This window comes from Mesocricetus auratus, unplaced genomic scaffold (genome assembly GCF_017639785.1).
Source record: "Mesocricetus auratus isolate SY011 unplaced genomic scaffold, BCM_Maur_2.0 Super-Scaffold_100010, whole genome shotgun sequence".
Classification (NCBI taxonomy): domain Eukaryota; kingdom Metazoa; phylum Chordata; class Mammalia; order Rodentia; family Cricetidae; genus Mesocricetus; species Mesocricetus auratus.
In genome coordinates this window covers 48,665,437-48,688,624 of record NW_024429194.1, presented here as the reverse complement: position 1 = coordinate 48,688,624, position 23,188 = coordinate 48,665,437, and the positions used below count along the sequence as shown (strand labels likewise).

The window sequence follows — 23,188 nt, the reverse complement described above, 5'->3', positions numbered from 1 at the left end:
TAACAATCATTGGTCATTAATATCTCTTAATATCAATAGACTCAATTCCCCAATACAAAGACACGGGTTAACAGAATAGATCCCAAAACAGGATCCATCTTTTTGTTGCATACAAGAAACACACTTCAACATCAAAGATAGACATTACCTCAGAGTAAAGGATTAGAAAAAAGTTTTCCAAACAAATGGACCCAAAAAGCAAGCCACTGTAGCTATTCTAGTATCTAACAGGTTTGCTCTCTTGTGGCTGGTCAGGTCACAGGGGACAGCCTGGGAGGATCCTAGGAGCTGGAAAAAGTGGTGATCACCCACCTCTTGTGTAAGTGCAATCTCCTTGAATAAACTTCACTTAACCTGTACTGAGTCTAGTGAATCCTGATTCCCATGCAATAAATCTCAAATAAAAAAAATGTTTAACATCCTTAGCAAACCAGGAAAATGGAAATCAAAATGACTTTGAGAATCGATCTTACACCAATCAGACTAAGATAAAAAACACAAGTGACAGCTCATGCTGGTAAGGATGTGGAGCAAGAGGAACACTCCTCCGTTGCTGTAGGAATACAAACTTGTACAACCGCTTTGGAAAGCAGTTTGTCAGAAAATTGGGCATCGATATATCTTAAGACTCAACTATATTGTTCCTGGGCATATACTCAAAGGAAGTTCCACCCTACCACATGGACACTTGCTCAACTATGTTTATAGCAGCTTTATTCATAATAGCCAGAAATTGGAAACAACCTAGATGTCCCTCAACTGAAGAATGGATAAAGAAAAAGTGGTACATTTGCACAGTGGAGTACTCAGCTATTAAAAAAGTAAGATCATGAAACTTTCAGGTGAATGGATGGAACTGGAAAATGTCATCCTGAGTGAGGTAACCCAGACCCTGAAAGACAAACATGGCATGTATTCACTTATAAGTGGATATTAGATGTAAAGTAAAGGATAACCATGCTACAATCCACAGACCCAGAGAGGCGAGGTAACGAAGAGGGCTCACGGGGGATTCATGGATCTCCCTGGGAAGGGGGAATAGATTTTGAAGGTGGACTGGAGTTCGATGGGGATAGAAAACAGTGTGGGAGATGGAGGAAGAGAGTCTTGGGAGAGATGAGTGAAACTGGGGGGCATTTGGGGGCCGAGGTAGAAACCTAGGGCAATAGAAACACCCAGGAATCTATGAGGGTGAACCTAGTGAAAACTCTTAGTACTGGGGATAGAGCCTGTACTGGTCATCTTCTGTAACCAGGCAAGGCTTCCACTAGAGGGACTGGGCACCAACCCAACCATGAAACCTTTGACCTATAATTTGTGCTGCCTGCAAGATGTGCTGGGGTTCCCAGAACTCGGGAGGCAGAGGCAGGTGAATCTTTGTGAGTTCAAGGCCAGCCTGGTCAACAAATTGAGTTCCAGGACAGCCAGTACTGTTAAACAGAGAAACCCTTTCTCAAAAAACCAAAACATACAAACAAAGGTTGCTGGTGGCACAGAACTAAGGGGAGTGGCCAACCAATGGCTGGTCTGATTTGAGACCCTGACATGAGACGGAGCCCACTTCTGACACTGCCTGGAGGGCCAGGACCCAGAGACTGGACAGCACTGAGACCTGGAATAAAACCAAACAACTGGTTAAAAAAAAAGTCAGTGAAACGATTCCTAACGATACTCAGCTATATTTGTAGATTGGAGACTAGCCCAATCGTCATCAAAGAGACTTCATCCAGCAACTGATGGGAGCAGATGCAGAGACCCACAGCCAAACGTTAGGTGGAGCTCAGGGAATCCCGTAGAAGAATGGGAGGACGGATTGTAGGAGCCAGAGAGGTCAGACACTACAGAAAAATGGTGCACAGAGTCGATTAAAAAAGTTCATAAGGGCTCACAGATAAAGAGCTGGGGGAAAGGAGATGCTCGCTCTCTTGGAGTTCAGGTCTGGTCTCAAAGAGAAGCAGAGGGCTGACCTTAGGTTCTCCGTTTCTCATGTAAGTGACTTCTCCTTAATAAAATATCATATGACATCCCTAACCTGTGTAGCCAAATCTTCCTCAATATCTGTTGTCCTAGAAATGGGATATTCACGGGATTTGGGGAAATAAGTACACCCAACCCCACGCTTGAGCCTGAAAGGCAGGCATTCACCATTACAGCCACTGCGGGCTCCAGGCCCACGCCCAGAGTCGCAGGAATGTCTGGCTCCTGCTGCTGCCACCACTGCTGCTTAGGCCTAACACTGCAAATTAACACTGTTGCTGCCCCTTGCACCAGCTCTGCCTCTCTGATTGGTTACTGGCCTGTGTCCTGCTGCCCGCGATTTCAGGGCTGGTTTTCAGCTCCCAACCCCCGCCACGTTACCAAATTCCTGCTCACTAAATTTCTGTAAAAGCTATTCAGAATTTTTCATATTTGCAACACAATGATCATCCGCTAAGGAACTGTGCTTGGCAGTACACCTGCGCCATCTTCTGGCCAAACATAGTTACTGCAAGTAAAAATCCACATCTTTGCCCAAGACTAGAAAATTGCTGAAAGTAAGCTTTGTATTCCAGTAGTTTAAGCTGGTGATAATAAATAAGATTAACTACTGTATACCAATGGCAGATAATGTTATGATGCAGAACGTTAGGGATCTTATTGCTTCTAATATGAATGACATCCTGGGAGAGGATTATGACCTGCCCAAAATAAATCTTTATCTAATGCTAACGATTAGCTTCATAATCCATATAAAACTCTGGAAGAGAGAGCTTGATAATAGGGCAGAAAACAGGGAAGTTGTGCAAACTATTGGTAAATTATAGGCAAGAATTCAGTATCTTGAGGACAACGGGAAAATGAGTAGACAACTTAGAACTTAAAAATAGCCACTAACAAGATAGGATTTGTTCCATGACAGCTGCCCTAATGACCAAAATAGGATCGGTTCAAAATGACATTACCAGGCTATCAGAAACAACTCGTTCCATGTCTGATGACTCAATTAATAAAACTCAAAGACTGAAACTTCAGACTGGAAAACTTACAGAAAAAAATTAATTCCATGTCTGAGGATAATGATTAGCTAGCAGATAGAACACTGTTCCTAGAAGGCAACTTACATGCCATTCTGATAATATCTAAGAATGAGAATATTAAATGTTTGGAATCATATATAAATGATGAATCCAAGAAACTGACAGATTCTATGAAGTCCTTAGAAATTTATTTGACCCAAGAACTTCAAGTGGTCAGGGAAACAATTATAAATAGATTACAGGTCTCAGACAACCTCCAATCTGATATATCAGAACAGGCATACAAGCAACAGGTCATGAAAGAGGTTTACCTACATCTCTCAGATGCCAGGAAGACCTTCCAAAAGGTGTTATGCCCTCTCCTATGGTTTTTCCAGATATCTATGACTGAAGAAACAGCAACTAAAAAACACCCAAATGACTTAGTTGCTTACCAGTGGGAGCCAATGCAGATGAAGGACTTAAATGGAATCAAGGAGGCTATTGTTTCATATGGTCTTCATTCTCCCTATGTCAGAGAGCTCCTGGACTCTTGGGCAACAACAAATAGGAGGGAAGAAGAAAAAATCCTCGAGCTTCAAGGCTTAAAGGGTATGATGCTCTCCAAGGAAAGATTCTTGATGAGGGTGCTTATGCTGACCCACAGGCTCAGGTTGTGTATGATGAACACATCTTATCTTTATGCAGTACAGCAGCTCTGAGTGCTTTAAATAAGGTTCATGAACCAGGAAAGAAATTAGAACCGTATACCAAAGTGGTACAGGGACCAAGAGAAATGTTCACTGAATTCTTAGAAAGATTGTCCAGAGCAGTAGAATTACAGGTAACTGATTCAGATTCTAGGTGAGTACTTATAGAATCTCTAGCTTATGAGAATGCAAATCCACAATGCAAACAGGTATTTTAGCCATTAAAAATCAGATCAGCACCTTTGGAGGAATGGGTCCTGTATACAGCTAACCTTGAGTATAAAGATCAAGATATAGACGCTTGGGTAGGAGAAGCAATCTCCAGAGGTTTAAAAAGAAATTGAAAAAAAAAAACAGATGTTTTAACTGTGGTAGAATAGAACATCTAAGAAGAAATTGTAGGCAAAGCATTTCTAGAAATAATGCTCCTCCTAGGAGTGACTCAAACAGAAGTCCTCAGCCTTCTGGATTATGTAGGAGATGTGGCAAAGGGTAACACTGGGCCAATGAATGTAAGTCGACTACAGACAAACAAGGTAACCCTTTATGATCAGGAAACTACTTGGGGGGCCTCTTGAAGGCTCCCATGTCAAAAGTGGTCTGGTAATTCCCAGCCACAATCTCTCTCAGGATGATTAGAAGATCCACTGCCTATTATAAAGAATAATACTGCACTGGATAATAGATTAGCTACTGAGGATGAATCAAACATAACTGGATGAAACAAAAAACGTACATTTTGGCAAACTTCTATATAGGATCACAGGACCAAATTAGCAGTTAGGGTAAATAATAAGGTGACTATCAGCCTTTTAGAAACTGGAGATGATGTCACCATCATAACTCAAAAAGATCTTGGCCTCCAAGATGGCCCTACAAGAGATAAATGTTTAATTCTTCGGATTGGAACCCTATCTCAAGTAAAACAAAGCACAGGATGTGTTGAGTATATAGGGCCAGAAGGACAAAGAGGAGCACTGAGGCCATATAGCACAGACGTTGCTATAAATCTCTGGGGTCATGATCTATCGCAACAATGGAATACCCAGATTAACATTCCTCCAGTATTGGATATGAATCATAAACAAGCTCTTGGCAGTAGAAAAAAATATTGTAAGACACTACAGAAAACAGATGCTAAACATACTGGCTGTACAGAAACAGGATACGATTGTCAAACCTACAGAGGAACCAAAAGCCCTACTCTTAAAATGGCTTACAGATAAACCTGACTGGGTAGGGAAATGGCTTATGCCCTCTGAAAAGCTTTAGAAAGCCTGGGTCAGGAACAGCTAAATGTGGTACATATTGAATAATCTACCAGTCCATGGAATCCCCCTGTATTTGTTATAAAAAAGAAATCTGGTAAATGGAGGATGCTTACAGATCTGAGAGCCATCAATGAAGTACTTCATCCCATGGGCTCTCTACAGCCTGGGATGCCATTGCCTTCTCTGATATCTAAAGAAATGCCTAATTATAGTAATTAATATAAAAGATTGATTCTTCACTATACCTTTACAAGGAAAAGATAGGGAAAATTTGCCTTCACAGTACCTACCTATAACAATTCTCAACCTGCTAGAAGATATCAATGGAAGGTTTTGCCACAGGGAATGTTAAATAGTCCTACCCTATGACAGTATTTTATGCAAACACCTTTGGAAATAATTCATCAACAATTTCCACAATCCATAATTTACCATTATAAGGATGATATACTGTTGACTGTTTCAAAGGAAGGAACATTGGAAAAGATGTTTGTGGCAGTAAAGGAAATTTTACCTCGCTGGATATTACAGATTGGCCTTGAAAAAATACAAAGAGGAGATTCTATTAATTATTTAGGTTATAAAATAGATCCATGAAAAATTAGACCACAAAAAGTACAGATAGGAGAGACTGTTACCAGACTCTTAGTGATCTTCAAAAACTACTAGGAGAGATTTCTCAATTATAGACAATTATTGGAGTAGAAGGGCATGGTTTAAAACACCTGAAAATGGCCCTAAAAGGAGACAAGGACTTACATAGTCCACTAATATTGTCAGCTGAGGCTGAAAAAGAATTAGAATGGATAGAAAAGAGAATACTAGAAGCACATGTGGACCATGTGGATCCCAAACTGCACTGTATTCTTGTTATTTTACCATCTAAAGAAAACCCCTCAGGGATTTTGATGCAGAGGGAAGATATCATATTAGAATGGATATTACTGCCACATGAATAGAATGAAAAACTGAAGACATACACAGAAAAGATCTTTGATTTAATTTTAAAAGGCAAATTAAGGACACAACTAGGCAAGGCCAGGGTACTGTGTACCGCAGCCCCCATCCCAGCAGAGGCCAGCCCACCCAGAGACTACCAGCATCCAAGTCCCACTCTCCACAGATGGGACACCTACTTTCTGGTGCCCTGAGCAGAACCACCAGAGACATGAGGACTGCACACTGTGGATTTCATCCTGACAGGGTACAGTCTATGCAAAGATTGCTGAGGTCCTGGTACTAGGACCATCTCCAACCATGCAAGAGGAACGCCACCAGAGTATTAGACCTACTTGCACCCACCAGAAGGGAACCGTGGTCACATACCCACCAGGAGAGGAAGCAACTCCTTCTCCAACTGGAAGAAATGATGGGAAGGAGAAAATATAAAAACATACCCAGCAACAGAAAAAACAATATGACACCGCCAGAGTCTAGAGACTCCATACCCCAATGCAGATGAAACAGAAGAGAAATATCTTAAAAACAACTTCATGAAAATGATACAGGCCCTCAAAGAGGATAGGAGAAAATATCTTGAAGAAATGGAAGAAAAAACAAACCAAAAACTCCAACAAATGCAAGAAAGGGAGGAAAAGACAAAGCAAAAATTGCAAGAAACAATTCAAACAGTGCAAGGGTTGAAAGCTGAAATAGAGATAATTAAAAAAAAACACAATCTGAGGAAGGCTAGAAATAGAAAAGCTGGGCAAATTGTCAGATACTACAGATGCAAACATAGCCAACAGAATACAAGAGATGGAAGAGAGAATCTCAGGTGTTGAAGATAAACTAGTGGGAATAGACTCATGGACCGAAGAAAATCTTAAGTCCAACAAATCCCTAACACAAAATATCCAGGAAATATGGGACACCATGAAAAGACCAAACCTAAGAATAATAGGTATAAAAGAAGGTGAAGAAAACCACCTCAAAGGGTCAGAAAACATATTCAACAAAATCATAGAAAAAAAACTTTCCCAACCTAAAGAAAGATGCCAATGAAAGTACAAGAAGCCTACAGAACATCAAATAGAGTGGACCACAAAAGGAAATCCCCTTGTCACATAATAGTAAAAACCCCTGAACATACAGAATAAAGAAAGAATATTAAGAGCAGCAACAGAAAAAGGCCAAGTAACATATAAAGGCAGACCTATCAGAATTACACCTGACTTCTCCATGGAAACTCTGAAAGCCAGAAGGTCCTGGATAGATATTATACCAACACTAAGAGACCATGGATGCCAGCCAAGACTGCTATACCCAGCAAAGCTCTCAATTACTATAGATGGAGAAAACAAGATATTCCACGACAAAACTAGATTTAAACAATATGTATCCACTAACCCAGCCCTATATAAAGTTCTGGAAGAAAAACCCCAACCCAAGGATGTTAACTACAACCAGAAAAACATAGGCAATAGATAATCCCACCTTGTCAACAGCCAAAAGAAAAAAAAAGAGGTGGAAATCCACATATAATTCCACCACCATCAATGATTCCAAAACAAACAAGAATGAGCAATCAATGGTCATTAATCTCCCTCAGTATTAATGGTCTTAATTCCTTCACAAAAAGACACAAGCTAAACAGAATGGAATCAAAGACAGAATTCATCCTTTTGCTGCATACAAGAAACATACCTCTGGCTGAGCATTGGTGGCACATGCCTTTAATCCCAGCACTCGGGAGGCAGAGGCAGGCAGATCTCCATGAGTTCAAGACCAAGCCTGGTCTACCGAGCGAGTCCCAGGACAGGCTCCAAACAATACAGAGAAACCCTGTCTTGAAAAGAAAAGAAAAGAAACAACTTCAACAGGCATTACCTCAGAATTAAGGGTTGGGAAAAGATTTTCCAATCAAATGGACTCAAGAAACAAGCAGTGGTAGTAACCCTAATATCTAACACATTAGACTTTAAACAAAAATCAGTCAAAAGAGATAAAGGAGGTCATTTCATACTCATCACAGGAGAAATTCACCAAGATGAACTTTCAATTTTGAACACCTTTTCCCCAAATACAAAGGCATCCACGTTTGTAAAAGAATAATTACTAAAAGTCAAATCATACATAAAATCTCATACACTTCTAGTAAGAGACTTCAACACCCCACTCTCACCACTTGACAGGACTACCAGACAGAAACTTAAAAAGAAGCAAAGGAACTAACAGAAATTATGACCCAATTAAGTTTAACAGACATCTATAGAACATTCCATCCAAACATAAAAGAATACACCTTCTTCTCAGCTCCACATGGAACCTTCTTAAAAAAATCGACCACATACTTGGCAACATTTCAAACCTCAACAGGTACGAAAAAATTGGAATAACTCCATGTACCTTATCAGACAACCATGTGTTAAAGTTAGAATTCAACAACAATACAAATTGCAGAAAACCTATAAACTCATGGAAATTGAATAATGCGCAATTGCACCATTCCTGGGCCAAAGAAGAAATAAAAAAAGAAATTAAAGACTTCCTATAATTCAATGAGAATGAAGACACAGCATACCCGAACTTATGGGACATTTTGAAGGCAGTGCTAAGAGTAAAGTTCATAGCAATAAGTGCCCACATGAGTAAACTGGAGAATAGTCACACTAGAGAATTAACAGCACAATTGAATGCCCTAGAACACAAAGAAGCAAACTCACGCTGGGGGAGTAGACACCAGGAAATAATCAAATTGTGGGCTAAAATCAATAAAGTACAAACTAGGAAAACAATACAAAGAATCAATGCAACGAAGAGTTGGTTCTTTGAGAAAATCAACAAGATAGATAAAACTTTCTCCAAACTTACCAAACGGCAGAGTGTGAACATGCAAATGAACAAAATCAGAAATGAAAAGGGGGACATAACAACGGACAGTGAAGAAATTCAGAGAATAATCAGGTCATATTTTGAAAACCTGTACTCCACAAAATTTGAAAATTTAAAGGAAATGGACAATTTTCTGGCTAGATACCACTTGCCAAAATTAAATCAAGAACAGATAAGCAATTTAAATAGACCTATAACTCCTAAGGAAATATAAGTAGTCATCAAAACCCTCCCAACCAAAAAAAAGCCCAGGGCCAGATGGCCTCAGTGTAGAATTTTACCAGAAACTCAAAGAACAGCTTATACCAATTCTCCTCAAAGTATTCCATGCAATATAAGCAGAAGGGTCTTTGCCAAACTCTTTTTACGAGGCTTCAATAAAATTGATACCCAAGTCACACAAAGACACAACTAAGAAAGAGAACTTCAGGCCAATATCCCTCATGAACATTGACACAAAAATAATCAATAAAATACTGGCAAATCTAATCCAAGAACACATCAGAAAAATCATCCACCATGATCAAGTAGGCTCCATCCCAGGGATGCAGGGATGGTTCAACATGTGAAAAATCCATCAATGTAATCCACCATATAAACAAGCTGAGAAACAAAATTACATAATCATCTCACTGGATGTTGACAAAGCCTTTGACAAAATACAACACCACTTCATGATAAAGGTCTTGGAGAGATTCGGGATAACAGGAACTTACCTTAACATAATAGAAGCTATATACAGCAAACCAACAGCCAACATCAAACTAAATGGACAGAAACTCAATGCGATTCCTCTAAGATCAGGAACAAGACAAGGCTGTCCACTCTCTCCATACCTCTTCAATATTATACTTGAAGTTCTAGCTAGAGCAATAGGACAACAAAAGGAGATCAAGGGAATACAAATTGGAAAGGAAGAGGTCATATGATAGTTTACATAAGTGACCCAAAAAACTCTACCAGGGAACTCCTGCGGTTGACAAATATTTTCAGCAAAGTGACAGGATACAAAATCAACTCAAGAAAATCATTAGCCCTACTATATACAGATGATAAAAGGGCTGAGAAAGAAATCAGAGAAACATTACCCTTTACAATGGCCACAAACAACATAAAATACCTTAGGGTAACGTTAACCAAACAAGTGAAAGACCTGTATCTCAAGAACTTTGAGTTTTTAAAGAAAGAAATTAAAGAAGACACCAGGAGATGGAAAGATCTCCCATGCTCTTGGATAGGTAGGATCAACATAGTAAAAATGGCAATCTTACTGAAAGCAATATACAGATTTAATGCAATCCCCATTAAAATCCCAGCACAATTCTTCACAGACCTTGAAAGAACAATAATCAACTTTATATGGAAAAACAAAAGACCCAGGATAGCCAAAACAACCCTGTTCAACAGCGCAATGTCCAGAGGCATCACCATCCCTGACTTCAAGCTCTATTACAGAGCTATAGTCCTGAAAGCAGCTTGGTATTGGCACAAAAATAGATAGACCAATGGAATTGAATTGAACACTCCAATATTAATCCATACACATATGAACACCTGATCTTTGACAAAGAAACTAAAATTGTACAATGGAAAAAAACATCTTCAACAAATGGTGCTGGTATAACTGGAGGCTGACACATAGAAGACTGCAGATAGATCCATGTCTATCGCCACACACAAAACTTAAGTCCAAATGGATCAAAGACCTTAACATAAATCCAGCTACACTGAACCTCTTAGATGAGAAAGTGGGAGGTACCTTTGAACGAATTGGTACAGGAGACCTGTTTTTCTCAACATAACTCCAGTAGCACAGACACTAATATCGACAATTAATAAATGGGACCTCCTAAAACTGAGAACCTTCTGTAAGGCAAAGGACACAGTCAGCAAGACAAAAAGGCAACCCATAGATTGGGAAAAGATATTCACTAACCTCCAAAATTTACAAAGAACTCAAGTAGCAAGTTTCCAAAACACCAAGGGCTCCAATTAAAAAGTGGGGTACAGAACTAAATAGAGAATTCTCAATAGAGGAGTCTAAAATGGCTGAGAGACACTTAAGAAAGTACTCACCATCCCTAGCCATCTAGGAAATGCAAACCAAAACAACTCTGAGATGCCATGTTAATTCTGTCAGAATGACTAAAATAAAAAACTCCAATGACAGTTTATGCTGGAGAGGATGTGGTGAAAGGGATCACTCCTCCACTGCTGGTGCGAGTGCCAACTTGTATAGCCACTTTGGAAATCAGTATGGAGATTCCTCAGGAAAATGGGAATCAGTTTATCACAAGACCCAGCAATTTCATTCTTAGGAATATACCCCAAAAATGCCCATTCATAGAACAAGATGTTTGTTCACTATGTTCATAGCAGCACTATTTGTAATAGCCAGAACCTGGAAGCAACCTAGGTGACTCTCAACTGAAGAGTGGATATAGAAAATGTGGTACATTTACACAATGGAGTACTATTCAGCAGAAAAAAAAAACCAATGGAATGCTGACATTTGCAGGCAAATAGACGGCACTTGAAGAAACCATCCTGAGTGAGGTAACCCAGCCACAAAAAGGGAAACATGGTATGTACTCACTCATATATGGATTTTAGACATGAGTCAGGGGAGTGCCAGCATCCAATCCCACTGCCAGAGTCTGGGAAACAGAACCTTCATCCAGCTATTGATTGAAGTCGAGGCAGACACCCACAGCTAAACACTGAACTGAACTCCTGGAACCCAGTGACAGAGAGGCAGGACTGATGAGCAAAGGGACCAAGACTGGGCTGGTTTAACCCACAGAAATAGTTGGCCTGAACAAGGGGGAGCTCTTGGACCCCAGACTAATGGCTGAGAGGACAGCATGGGACTGATCCAAATCCCCTGAATGTGGGTGTCAGTGAGGTGGCCTAGGTAATCTATGGGTCCTTGGGTAGTATTTATCCCTGGCATACAAATGGACTTTGACTGCCCAGCCCACATGAGGGATGCTCTCAGTCTGTACTATTGGGGGAGGGCCTAGGCCCTGCCCTGGATAAAATGACAGACTCTGGAGATCCTCCATGGAGTGTCTCACTCTCCCTGGGGATCAGAATGGGGATTGCATGGGGGGCTGGGGAACTAGGTGGGGGGAGCATGGGAGGAGGGCTGTGAGGGGGAGCTGGGATTGACATGTGAAGAAAGCTTGTTTCTAATTTAAATAAAAAATGAAAGGAAAATAGAAGGCAAATTAAGTCTTCATCAATTAACTGGAAGGGACCCAGCATAAATTATAGTATCTTTAACTAATGAGGAAACTTCTTCCTTATGGAAAGATAGTGAATATTGGCAAAGGGCTTGCAGTAACTTTTTGGGAATGATTAGTAACAATTATCTGTTGGGGAAGTCTTATGTCAATAAAGCACTGTTGAGCCAATAGGGAACCAAGATAGGTGGGACTAGGAATCCAGGAGGACTCTGGGTAGCAGAAACAAGAGAGTCAAGATGTAACACCATGGGGTAGGAAGCCCGGAAAGTTCTCCGGTAAGAGAAATACTTAGATTAACAATTATGGGGTAATTACTTAAGTCAGAGCTAGCCAGTAAGAAACAAGCAAGGCCAACAGCTTCATAATTAATACAGCATCTTGTGTGTTATTCGGGGACTACAACACGGCAGAGCCCAGGCTACTGGCAGGTGATAAACCAAAGTGGCTAGCAAGGAAAAGCTTCCCTTTACAATTATCCCAAAACAGAGAGAATCAAATTCATAAAGAAAGGAACTTGGATCCTTCCAGGTATTTTAAGAAAAATGCCAATATCTGGAGTCCCTACATTCTACACTGATGGAAACAAATCAGGGAAAGCAGGCTATAAATCAGGAAATATAAATAAAGTATTTCAAAGCCCTTATAACTCTGTATAAAAGGCAGAGTTGTACACCATCCTCATGGTACTTATGGATTTTACAGAGAGTCTCAATATAGTTACTGACTCTCAATATGCAGAGAAAGCCATTTTACACATTGAGACTGATTAATTTATTCCTGATGATATGGAATTAACTTCATTGTTTATACAATCACAGGAAACTATCAGGAATAGGACTCATCCTATATATATCACATATCAGATCCCACACAGGTCTGCCAGGTCCACTGCCCTACCTGTTCATTCTATAATCAAACTCCATTACCAGCAGGCAGTGATCCCAAAGTTATTCGCAGAAAGGAAATTTGGCAAGCGAATGTGTTTCACCTTCCAGAATTTGCAATTTTAAAATATGTGCACCATACAATAGACACATTTTCAGATTTCAATGGGCCACTGCTGTAAGGTCTGAAAAAACTGATCCTGTTACCACACACCTCTTAGAGGTGATGGCCATTATGGGTATACCTGCACAAATAAAAACTGACAATGCTCCAGCATATGTCTCCATCAAATTGGAAGTTTTTCAAATATTATTATAACATAAAACAGATAACTGGTATACCATACAATCCCACAGGACAAGCAGGGATTGAGAAATCTACCTGCACCTTAAAAGAAATGTTCCATAAACAGGCAGAGGTACAAAGACCCCCAAACTCAGATTACATAATGCTTTATTAACACTAAACTTTCTTAATGCTAATGAGAAAGGACAAACAGCTGCAGAAAGACACTGGACTACAGAAAAAACTTCTGAACTAAATCAGCCAGTGTATTTCAAAGATGTAATGACTTTGGTATGGAAACCAGGATATGTGTTACATCGGGGAAGGGGTTTCACCTTTGTTTTCACAGGAGAAGAAACGCTTTAGGTTCCATCAAAATTGATCAAGATTCGATCTGAACAAGAGAAACCTCAGGATAGGAAAGACGACAGGTCACACACAAAGTTACATCCCATGAGGTGCATAGAGACCTCACAAAAGGAAAGGGAGTGTTTTGTTCTTGTCTTAATAGGAAAATCCACCTCCAAAAGGCAAGAAGACACGGAATGTGTAAATACCTAAAGAAGAAAGGATGGCTAGCCAAAAGAACCATCAAACAAAAAAAAAAAGAATCTGATATTTGGTACCAGTGTCTAATTCTCTTAACTTAGTATGAGGGGATGTGCTTATTCTTACTGCAACTTGATATGCCATGTTCGATTGAAATCCCTGGGAAGCCTGCCCTTTCCTGAAGAGAAATGGAGGAGTGGATCTGGGGAGGAGGTGGAGGAGAGAAGAGAAACTTCTGTTGAGATGTAATATATGAGAGAGAAGAAGTTAAACAAAAAAATACTGAATTCGGTGAAATAACAAGAAATTTAGGTTTTGTGAAATACTTTGTGAGCTTACAGCTTTTTCACTAACACCTTATCACCCGTGGCACACTTTGCATGCTAATATATTTTTTTAATTTTAGCTACTACTGGTGATCCCACTTCCCAGTCAACTGCTGTATTGACTTATTTCTCATTTGAAAATTTTGTGGCATTTGGCCTTTCATGTAAAAGAATGGAAAACATGTTATTAGCATAAGTCAAACTTAATACAGTGAAAACAGACTGAAGCCAACATGACACTCCAAGCTCCAATCTTGTTGGGTTTTGGATGCATGAATGTTGACTAATACATTTGAGTGAAAACACAAACTTTCACATCAAAAAGTAGTTTCATATCTCATTCATGATTCTCAAAATGTCCATAATTCAGTATAGATATTGAATCTTAAAAAAATCCAACAGGGGATATACTTGTTTTGTTTTTCTTTTAAAAAACAAACAAAAACAAAACCAGTCGCCGGACAGTGGTGGCACTCGCCTTTAATCCCAGCACTCGGGAGGCAGAGGCAGGCGGATCTCTGTGAGTTTGAGGCCAGCCTGGTCTACAGAGCGAGTTCCAGGACAGCCTCCAAAACAATACAGAGAAACCCTGTCTCGTCAAACCAAACCAAACCAAATCAAACCAAACCAAACCAAACCAAACCAGTCTTGGGTGTCCTGGAACTTGGTCTGTATACCAGTCTGGCCTTGAAGAACTCAAGAGACCCACCTGCCTCTGACCCCTGAGTGCTGGGCTTAAAGGTGGTTCACCACCCCCTGGTTAGCAGGGACATACATAGCTCAGTGGTAGAGCACTTGCCTATGAGTGAGCCTGAGCTCCAAAATCCTGCCCACAAGCAGACAATACAAAAACAAAATTGTGAAGGAGGAACAAGGATATTGAATGATCTTTTCCATTAATGTTCACACTTAGAAACAATTTCTAAATAGCTGTGTGATCAGAAAACTGTGAGCTATAGGAAAGAACTACATCATACCTTCTGCCTTCCTACGTTTACTATCTGCTTAGCGATTATTGTATTTTTGGTGTCACTCTGGGACGGAGCTATGTGATATACATTCATGGTGTAGTCTATGTCTAAAAATACCTGAGTTCAGTGGCAAAGGTTTGACAACAAGCCTTTCTCTCCACCTGACTCTGATACCCAGAAGCTACATGGTTGAATGAGAGAAAGGACTTTTGCAGACTTTCTCCAAACCCCAACACCATCCCCATATTAATACAATTTAAAAGTAAAAACAATCATAAAATATACCAAGATCTGCTTACTACTTGACTATTAATGATTTTTTTTGTATTAGTACAACAAATATGGGATGTTTTTTTTAATAAAAACCAACATAAAGACTCCATGCTGGATTGTACAATCTGAAACAAAAAAATCACAGGGAGACACAGGACAATTTAAGACGCTATGTGTTTATTATCTGAGTTACAATTGATAAAGCAAACAAAGGTGCATAAAGAGGTTTTTTTGACAAAATAAAGTTATAGATATTACACAATGGTATTTTCCTGGAGCCCCCAAGGCCCCATGGCATGCCTAGACCACACTCAGAATTAGCGAGAGGCACTGTGCATGCCTATAGTGTATTCTGAGCACAGGTTCCTATGTACCTGACAGCAGAGGTGGCCCCAGGCCAAGCTAATGTGAGAACCACTCACTACTAATTATGCACTAAGAGCTTGGAATACTGTGTAAAATGCCTTCAATAGAGTCTAGGCTATTGTGAGCCTTCTCTAATATCTTCCCCTGACAGAGTCTGATCATTTATGTCAGACCAAGGGCAAGCACAAAACTAAAAAGCAAAACACATTTAATTAACAGTGGTCATTAACTTCTAAAGATTTAAACCTAAGGCTATTTACATAAGATTTGGGATCTTCAAAATTCAGGGCAATTTTAATTCTGAGCTTAAGAGCATTTTCCTACTAGGTAACAGCGCACTCAGAAGTACCTGAGAAATAGTCACAGAAAACCCTGAAGGAGAAGACAATTGGGTTTTTCCATGCGAGCATGAAAGTACATACTAGCTGATACTGTAAACGAAACAAAAACGTGCACAGTACCACAGAATACTAGTTCCATGAAGGAAGAACTTGTTGGAAGGCTCTAGTCCTTACTACATTTTACAGACAGCCTGATGTAACAGATTCTCAGTACCAAAAATAATTTTAGGTGAAAACTTCACAATCAGCAAAACCCAGTTTTAAGACAGGACTCATTCGCAGAGACAAGCATGCACCAGGGTACAACAACCATGTTCCCACAGAACATCAAAATCAATATTATTTTCAAAAACCCGTCTGGTTTCTTTACTCAGATGTGCTCATTTGGTGCTGAGACACTCCCTGCCTCCAGTGACCACGTAGGCACTGACTATATAAAAGTACAGAAGTATTCTCCAAACAGAACTGCACAAAATCGAGCTTATAGTGGTTTTTGTGACATTTATAACCCTGGTTATTTAACACTTGACTACCCCCTCGAGCCCGCGCTTCCCTACTTCCTGCTGCTCCTTCTCAGGAAGCTGTAAATGTCCAAACAGAAGTGTCCTTTCTTCAGGAACCAAGGCAAAGCTTGAAGCTTTTGCTGAGGGAAGAACCCAGCTATTTGTAGACTAGAAATACAAATGCTATTTTTAAAAAAAGAATTAGAATATTTAGGAAACCAGGAATTCTTGTTTTAATGCCTGCTTTGTACAAGGTCACTTGCTAACCGGAGTCCTCCATAAATGTGTGCGTGAAGATCTGTTGACAGCAGCTAGACCAGGTAAAGGGTGACAGGGAGGGGACGTCTTTCTGCCCTTTGCTTCTGAGAAATTTATTTAGAAAAGTTTTATCAAAGATTCTAGAAATACAGAAACCCCATACATTCTTACCATCACATGGATTTTTTTAACCCTCTGAGTGATCTCTTCTTGGGGAGGAGGCTCAAGAGAGAGAGAAGGAAGCAACTCCCTGCAGAAGTGAAGAATTCCTCTCAAGCAAATATCTGAAGCACCAAGAGGACTAAGAGACTTCTGCTTTCACAACCAGTGAAGGAGCTCCCTCTCATCTCCCCACTTGAGACACTCTTTCTTGAGCAACCCCTTAGAGACAGAGCCACGGCACACCACCTCAGACAGCCGGGCTCTTCTCCCCAGCTCAAGACTGCATCACACTGAAGATGCTGGAGCCCATCTTCAGGCCTCACTTGTCTTCAGCTCTCCCATGAACAAGGTCCTTCTCCACTTCTGCAGATAACAAGAACTAAGCAGCTGTTTTAATGTACACAAGGAAAACAACGAAATCCAACAAAAACACACTCTCAAAGCAAGCACCTGGGTTTTACTGCAGTTTATAATTTAATGTGCCTGAGAATTTTTGTGCAAATACATGTCATCTTTCATTAAAAATATGCATAGCACACTTTGGAAAATGTTAGTTACAACTAACTTTTCTTAAAAAATTTACATATATAAATATACAACATAATCTAAGTCCTACTGATTGCACTTCTGGTTTAAACCCTTCCGGCCTCCAAGGAAACTTGAGAAACATGCAATTTTGTTTGCATTCCTTGGCCACCGTATTATCCAGAAGAAATATCCTGAAAAACTTTCTTGATTCCAATTTTTCCCTATTTTCCTTCCCAGATCCCTCTCAAGCCCACTCACATCACTGTTTTTAAAATTTTTGTTATGTTGTACAAAAATACAAGTTAAAAAAAAACTGAAGTTTTAGTAACCATAAATACAAAGGAATCTGGGTGGTGTTTGGGTTCTCAATGCCTGAAAGTTCTGCAACGAGAAAGTCTCCATTTTTGAAGTAAGGGACAAGACAAAACTCCTTATTTGGCTAATGCTATGATGTACCATTGGATAGACGCATAATTTGACCAGGCAACAGCAGGGAAAGCATCTACAGTCTCAGTAACAGACAACACACTGCACCAACCCTCTGGCGAGCCTCCTGCCGGGACAGCACACCGTTCCTGGCTTTCCTCCTAGGCAGCCTCTCCCTGATGCTGTTCTCTAGGGACCAAGGGGCCAGCACTTCAGTGTACTGCCATGCTTCAACAGGAGTGGCGTTAGCTTCCCATTCACTTTTTATCTTCAAGGCAAGGACACTCAGCTGAGGGAGCACACTGACCTTTTCTTCCGTTTCTGTGTCTAACCTACTCATCACTTGTTCCCACTTCCCGTCTCCACCCTCCATTATCAAAGACCTCATCCGAATGCTGCCATCCCTCCACTACACTTTCCACATCCACGGCCCTTCTGCAACATTCCTTTTCCTTCCTTAGACCAATACCCATCCTCAGTGCATCTCTCCGTCCTTCATGTGCTAATTTATACACGAGGTCAGTTAGTGTTGAGCCTCAGTCTTCCTTCAGGACACCCATTTTGGGTGAGGCTGTGCAAACTGGGGCTCCAAAGCTGCCCATCATGACTGGAAGACTTTGATTCCTCCTCAGTCCACCCAATAAACTGCCACTTGAATTTAAATAAACAGCAGATTCTGGCTTCTGGAGAGCCACTTCCGCCTCTTGGCTCTTCCCGCTCTCCCGGGGGTCAGGGGTCTTGATCACTCTGGCTATCCCCAGCCTCTTTAGCCTGTCTACCAAGTTCATCTTCAGTTGGCCAACATCAGGAGGGGCCCTTGAAGGTCTCAAGCCATACATTTCTTGCAGGAATGTTTCAGCTGGTCGGGAAGCCAAAAAATTCTCAGAGACGTGGACTCGGGGCTCAAAGGGCAAGGGAGAGGAACATGGAGACTGAGATGGGGAATTTGGTGGTGTGGAAGGGGTAGCCAAGGCCTTGGGGCGAGGCTGCAAGAGGGGGTTTTCTGAAGCAGGGCTGTGGTACACCTTAGCAGAGATGCCTCGCTCCTGCAGAAGCTTGGCTAAACTCCGTGTGCTACTGAAAGTTATGGTGGAGTCACGCCGGTTAGTGATGGATTCACCAATGCTCAGTCTATACGACATGGCAGGAGAGTTCACAGCTGTGTTGGAGGAGCTGCTCCCACTACTTCCACAAGATAGTGACGGGAAGCCAGAACTGGAAGAAAAGAGGGAGAGTGCTTAGGAACAGAAACACCAAGGCAACAAAGAAGCGCTCAGCCTTGTATGCAAAGCAACCTTTCATTTGCACAAGGATGACCAACCAACTGTGTTCTGAAGGACAGACAGCCTTTCCGTTTTATTTCAATGAAAAACAGTAAATGTCTAATTGTTAAACTACCATTTTCTCAAACAGTGTTAACTCTAAACATCAGTAAAACATGAATATTCATGACCCACACTGTCAGTCTCGCTTTGGAACATGTGTTTTTAAGAAACTGAAAACTCTGAAAAGCTCTGACAGCTGTTAGATCTTATTGCTTACTCAGTGCTTAGCTAAGAAAAAAAAGCTGAATAAATCATGTATTTATGGCCATGGTGGAATAGAAGAGCTCATTTTTAGTCAGCTTTCCTTTGTGAACAAATGCTTCCGGGATTTAATATTAATACACTTTCACTGGAACAAGATGATCACATGTATCATAATATCAAGACGGTCTTGTGAAGGGTGTGGCACCTGGCAGCCTGGTTCACTCTGTGTACAAACAACCTCAGCGGAGTCATTTGTTAGCTGTCTGCTCCTGGACCAGTCGCCTTAATTTTCTATGCCTCCATTTCTTCCTTTTATTCAGGATAGTCCGCCTACTTCAAAGAGTTATGGCCAGATGAGAAATGCAATGTTAAAATAGTCTCAGAACACTAATTAAAACCCTGGGCATCTAAAAAGGAAACTTGGGTGATGTCCCAGGCCCTCTTACCTAGGGGTGACCTGGGTGATGTCAGAAGGATGTAAGATCCTACAGGTGGTGAAGGTGAATGTCGAGTTCGTGCATGACAGACACTTTCCTGGGTTCGAAGTTGCAACTGAAATAGAGATTTTTAGAAAGCCAAACACAGAATAGAAAGACCAGGTTAATAACATAAAAGGAGTATCATTATTTTGTTAGCAATACAGCATTTATCAACTGCGTTTTGTAGCAGAAAGTTCCTAAATATGGAAATGAAACATATATAAAGAATATACTAGTATTAACTGATTAGTATGTAACGGAACTTTCAGCACTTTAAAATTATAAATAAAAGTAAAAATAGCTTAGAAATGAGTGAAAAACACTTAAAAAAATTTAAGATCTAGTTATCTAGGTGCCAAGTTACTCCCCTGGTTCTTACTGTATGCTGACTCTAGAAAACATCATGGTAATTCCAGGATGAGTCCTCTTTTTTTTTTTGATGGGGTTGATATTTGCATTCTGGCACAAAAGCAATGATGGGTAAAAATCCTGGCTCCTTAGCACAAATCAAGGCAACGACACCAGATTATACTTGTAGTCTTCATCTTTATATATTCATAGTATGTGTTTTTAAGAGCCAGATTTACTGAAGGCCTCTGATGAAGGAGTAAAATATCATTAAGTCTTGAATCTTTTTATTATGCAGTATGTGGGTACAGGAAGTGTCCACTAAGTTCCCCTGCTGTCTACAATGCAGCGATACAAACAGTGGTTACCTACAGAAAGGCAGTCATGCACAACTAACACACAAGCCATAATCATTCTGACTTGGGAATCTTGCAGGCATTTTCTTTGGAAAAAAAAGCTGTCGATATTTTCTACTAATGGTAAATGTAAGCTTCGAGTGAAAATCAGTTTTGGGAAACTATATCCAATATCCACTACTGAGAGATTGAAAACACCCTAACATAGTCTTTCACGCTAATGGAAAAGTGTCAACATCCTGGGATCTGTGTAACTGTCTTAATGACCAGTGCAGGTTACCAACCATGCATGAGCAAATGTTCAATGTGTAGGACAAACACATTTTAATAAAAACTAATATGAAATTCATTGCTAGGGTTTCAGATTCCACATTGGTGTAACTATTCAAGAAACCACTTACCAAGTTTTTATCTGATTTCAAACAACATCCATAATTCTTGAAAAACTATTAAAATACTTTTTTTCTAGCTACATATTCATATGAGGGTATATTTTTTTCACATTGTTCATCTGAAACAACATTGGAAGACTGGATGCAGAAGTTCATAAAGAAAATAGTCTATTAAGTCAGAAATTAGAGACTTACAAAATTGTAACACAAAACCATTTTCTTACTATGTACAAAACAGTTACTTTTCAGAAAACAGTATTTGTATAACAGAATTTTTATTTATTTTGTTTTCTTTCCTTTTTTTGTTTGATTTTTGAGACAGGGTTTCTCTGTGCAGCCCTGGCTGTCCTGGAACTCACTCTGTAGATCAGGTTGGCCTCAAACTCAGAGACCCGCCTGCTTCTGTTTCCCCAGGGATGGGATTAAAGGTGTGGACCACCACTACCCAGCTCAGAATTTTTTTTTTTGGTTTTACGAGACAGAGTTTCTCTGTATTGTTTTGGAGGCTGTCAGTCCAGCCTGGCCTCGAACACAGAGATCCGCCTGCCTCTGCCTCCCAAGTGCTGGGATTAAAGGCGTGCGCCACCACCGCCCGGCCCCAGCTCAGAATTTTTATTTTTAAATTAGCTAATGTTTTTATTCTAACTTAATTAGTATCAACAGATATAATCCAAATAGATAAGCCTCCTGGAGTTCTCAAGGATTTCTAAGAGTATCAAAGAACCTGAGACCAGAAGGCTTGCAAACCACTAATGGACCTGATCCATCTCTCTTCCTATTTACTTTTACAGGCAGAAAGGATAAAATGGAGAAAATTAGGAATGTCAGCAAGCTATAGATTTGTATTATCTTACTTCCACTAGTGAGTACAGGCCAGTGAGATGATGCAGGGGTAGCCGGATAACCACAGTGGGGACCATGAAGTGCACTGCTTATGAGGCCACGCTCAACAGCACCCTTCTCACCTGTACCTGGTCCACCTGCTGAAGTAATAATGGGTGGTAGGAAAATCCCTGTAACTGGCGTGGGAGCTGCAGGTTTCTGCTCCACTTGAAGAGGCTGCTGAACCTGAAAAGTGATTCCCTCTTCTTCATCCTCCTCCAAATCTGAGATGTGATAGACGACATCCGTGGGCATTTGGGTGAAACCTTTGGTAATGACGCCTGGTCGTGGGTCAAGGATGGTCCCCAAGTTTGGTTGAGCAAGCTGCTGCCAATGATGTAGAGTCTGTGACCCTGCAGGCAAGTAGGAGAGGCATGCATTACATCTCCCCCAAATCCTCAACCTAGAAGCAGCTAGGGTTAGTGAGTAATAACAACAAGGATATTTTGATAAATGATATTTTGATAAATAAGTAAATTTAAGTTCTCTGTAGAAAGCTGACATGACGTTGAACATCTGAGCAATAGTTTTTCTATTTCAAAAGACAATCTTCAAAGGGACATCCAAAGAAGAGGAGAAAAAAAACCCAGTCAGGCATTTTAAACAGGACCCAGGCTGCTCAGGCAGGAGGAGGGAAGCCAACCACTTTAGAGGCGGGCTGTACTTTCCTGGTGGCGAAAATCAGTGTTCACCTGGCAAAGTCTATGAACTTGAAAGCAAAAACTAGCCACTTAGGTTAGAAAATAACTTAAATTTCTTTGTGTACTTCTCTACTTGTTCATGATCTGTTTTTTCTGGACAAGAAAATGTAGGTGACAGAGTGGAGAAAACATCCCTTTAGTTCCAGCCTCTGGAATGCTGGTGAATGGTCACCCCATGTCCTTGTACTAGATGTAACATCTAATTGCATCACTATGGTAATTTCATCCTAAAATGGGCAACTCTAACCAAAACTTGGATCTAACTAGGAGTCCTTAAAGGCTATGTGTTCAAACTTTTGTTTAATAAAGATTATTTTTAAACACAGTATCAGAATCACTCAGGAACCATCAATACCCATAAATCAGATATTTATTTTGAATTTAACTTTTAGTTTTAGATAAAACTGAACTGAAGGAGAAAAAAGTACAGGTATAACATGTTTGCCTCTATGTCAATGACACCTGTTGGGTGGAGTTCTCTGTAGGTGGAGATGAAGCAGTTCTCTGGATCATTTTCATTTCTTATACCCTGTAGGTTTTCACGTGGTAACTGCTATCAATGATATTAC

At 40.4% G+C, this 23,188-nt stretch overlaps 1 protein-coding gene across 6 annotated transcripts in view; it reads right to left on the bottom strand.

The window, feature by feature from the left end:
• Positions 1 to 15,508: 15,508 nt before the first annotated feature.
• The window catches only part of Trak2 (trafficking kinesin protein 2), a 57,759-nt gene continuing 50,079 nt past the window's right edge, over positions 15,509 to 23,188 (bottom strand). For 5 of the 6 annotated variants that reach the window (XM_013113756.3, XM_021227441.2, XM_013113755.3 and 2 more), the window contains 3 exons: positions 22,002 to 22,271; positions 19,908 to 20,013; positions 15,509 to 19,147 (listed from right to left, as the gene is read on the bottom strand). In XM_013113756.3, the coding sequence (XP_012969210.1) occupies positions 18,469 to 19,147; positions 19,908 to 20,013; positions 22,002 to 22,271 (1,055 nt within the window). In that variant the 3' untranslated portion in view covers positions 15,509 to 18,468. The remainder of the gene's footprint in view (positions 19,148 to 19,907; positions 20,014 to 22,001; positions 22,272 to 23,188) is intronic. The other variant, XM_013113757.3, reaches the window with a different exon arrangement.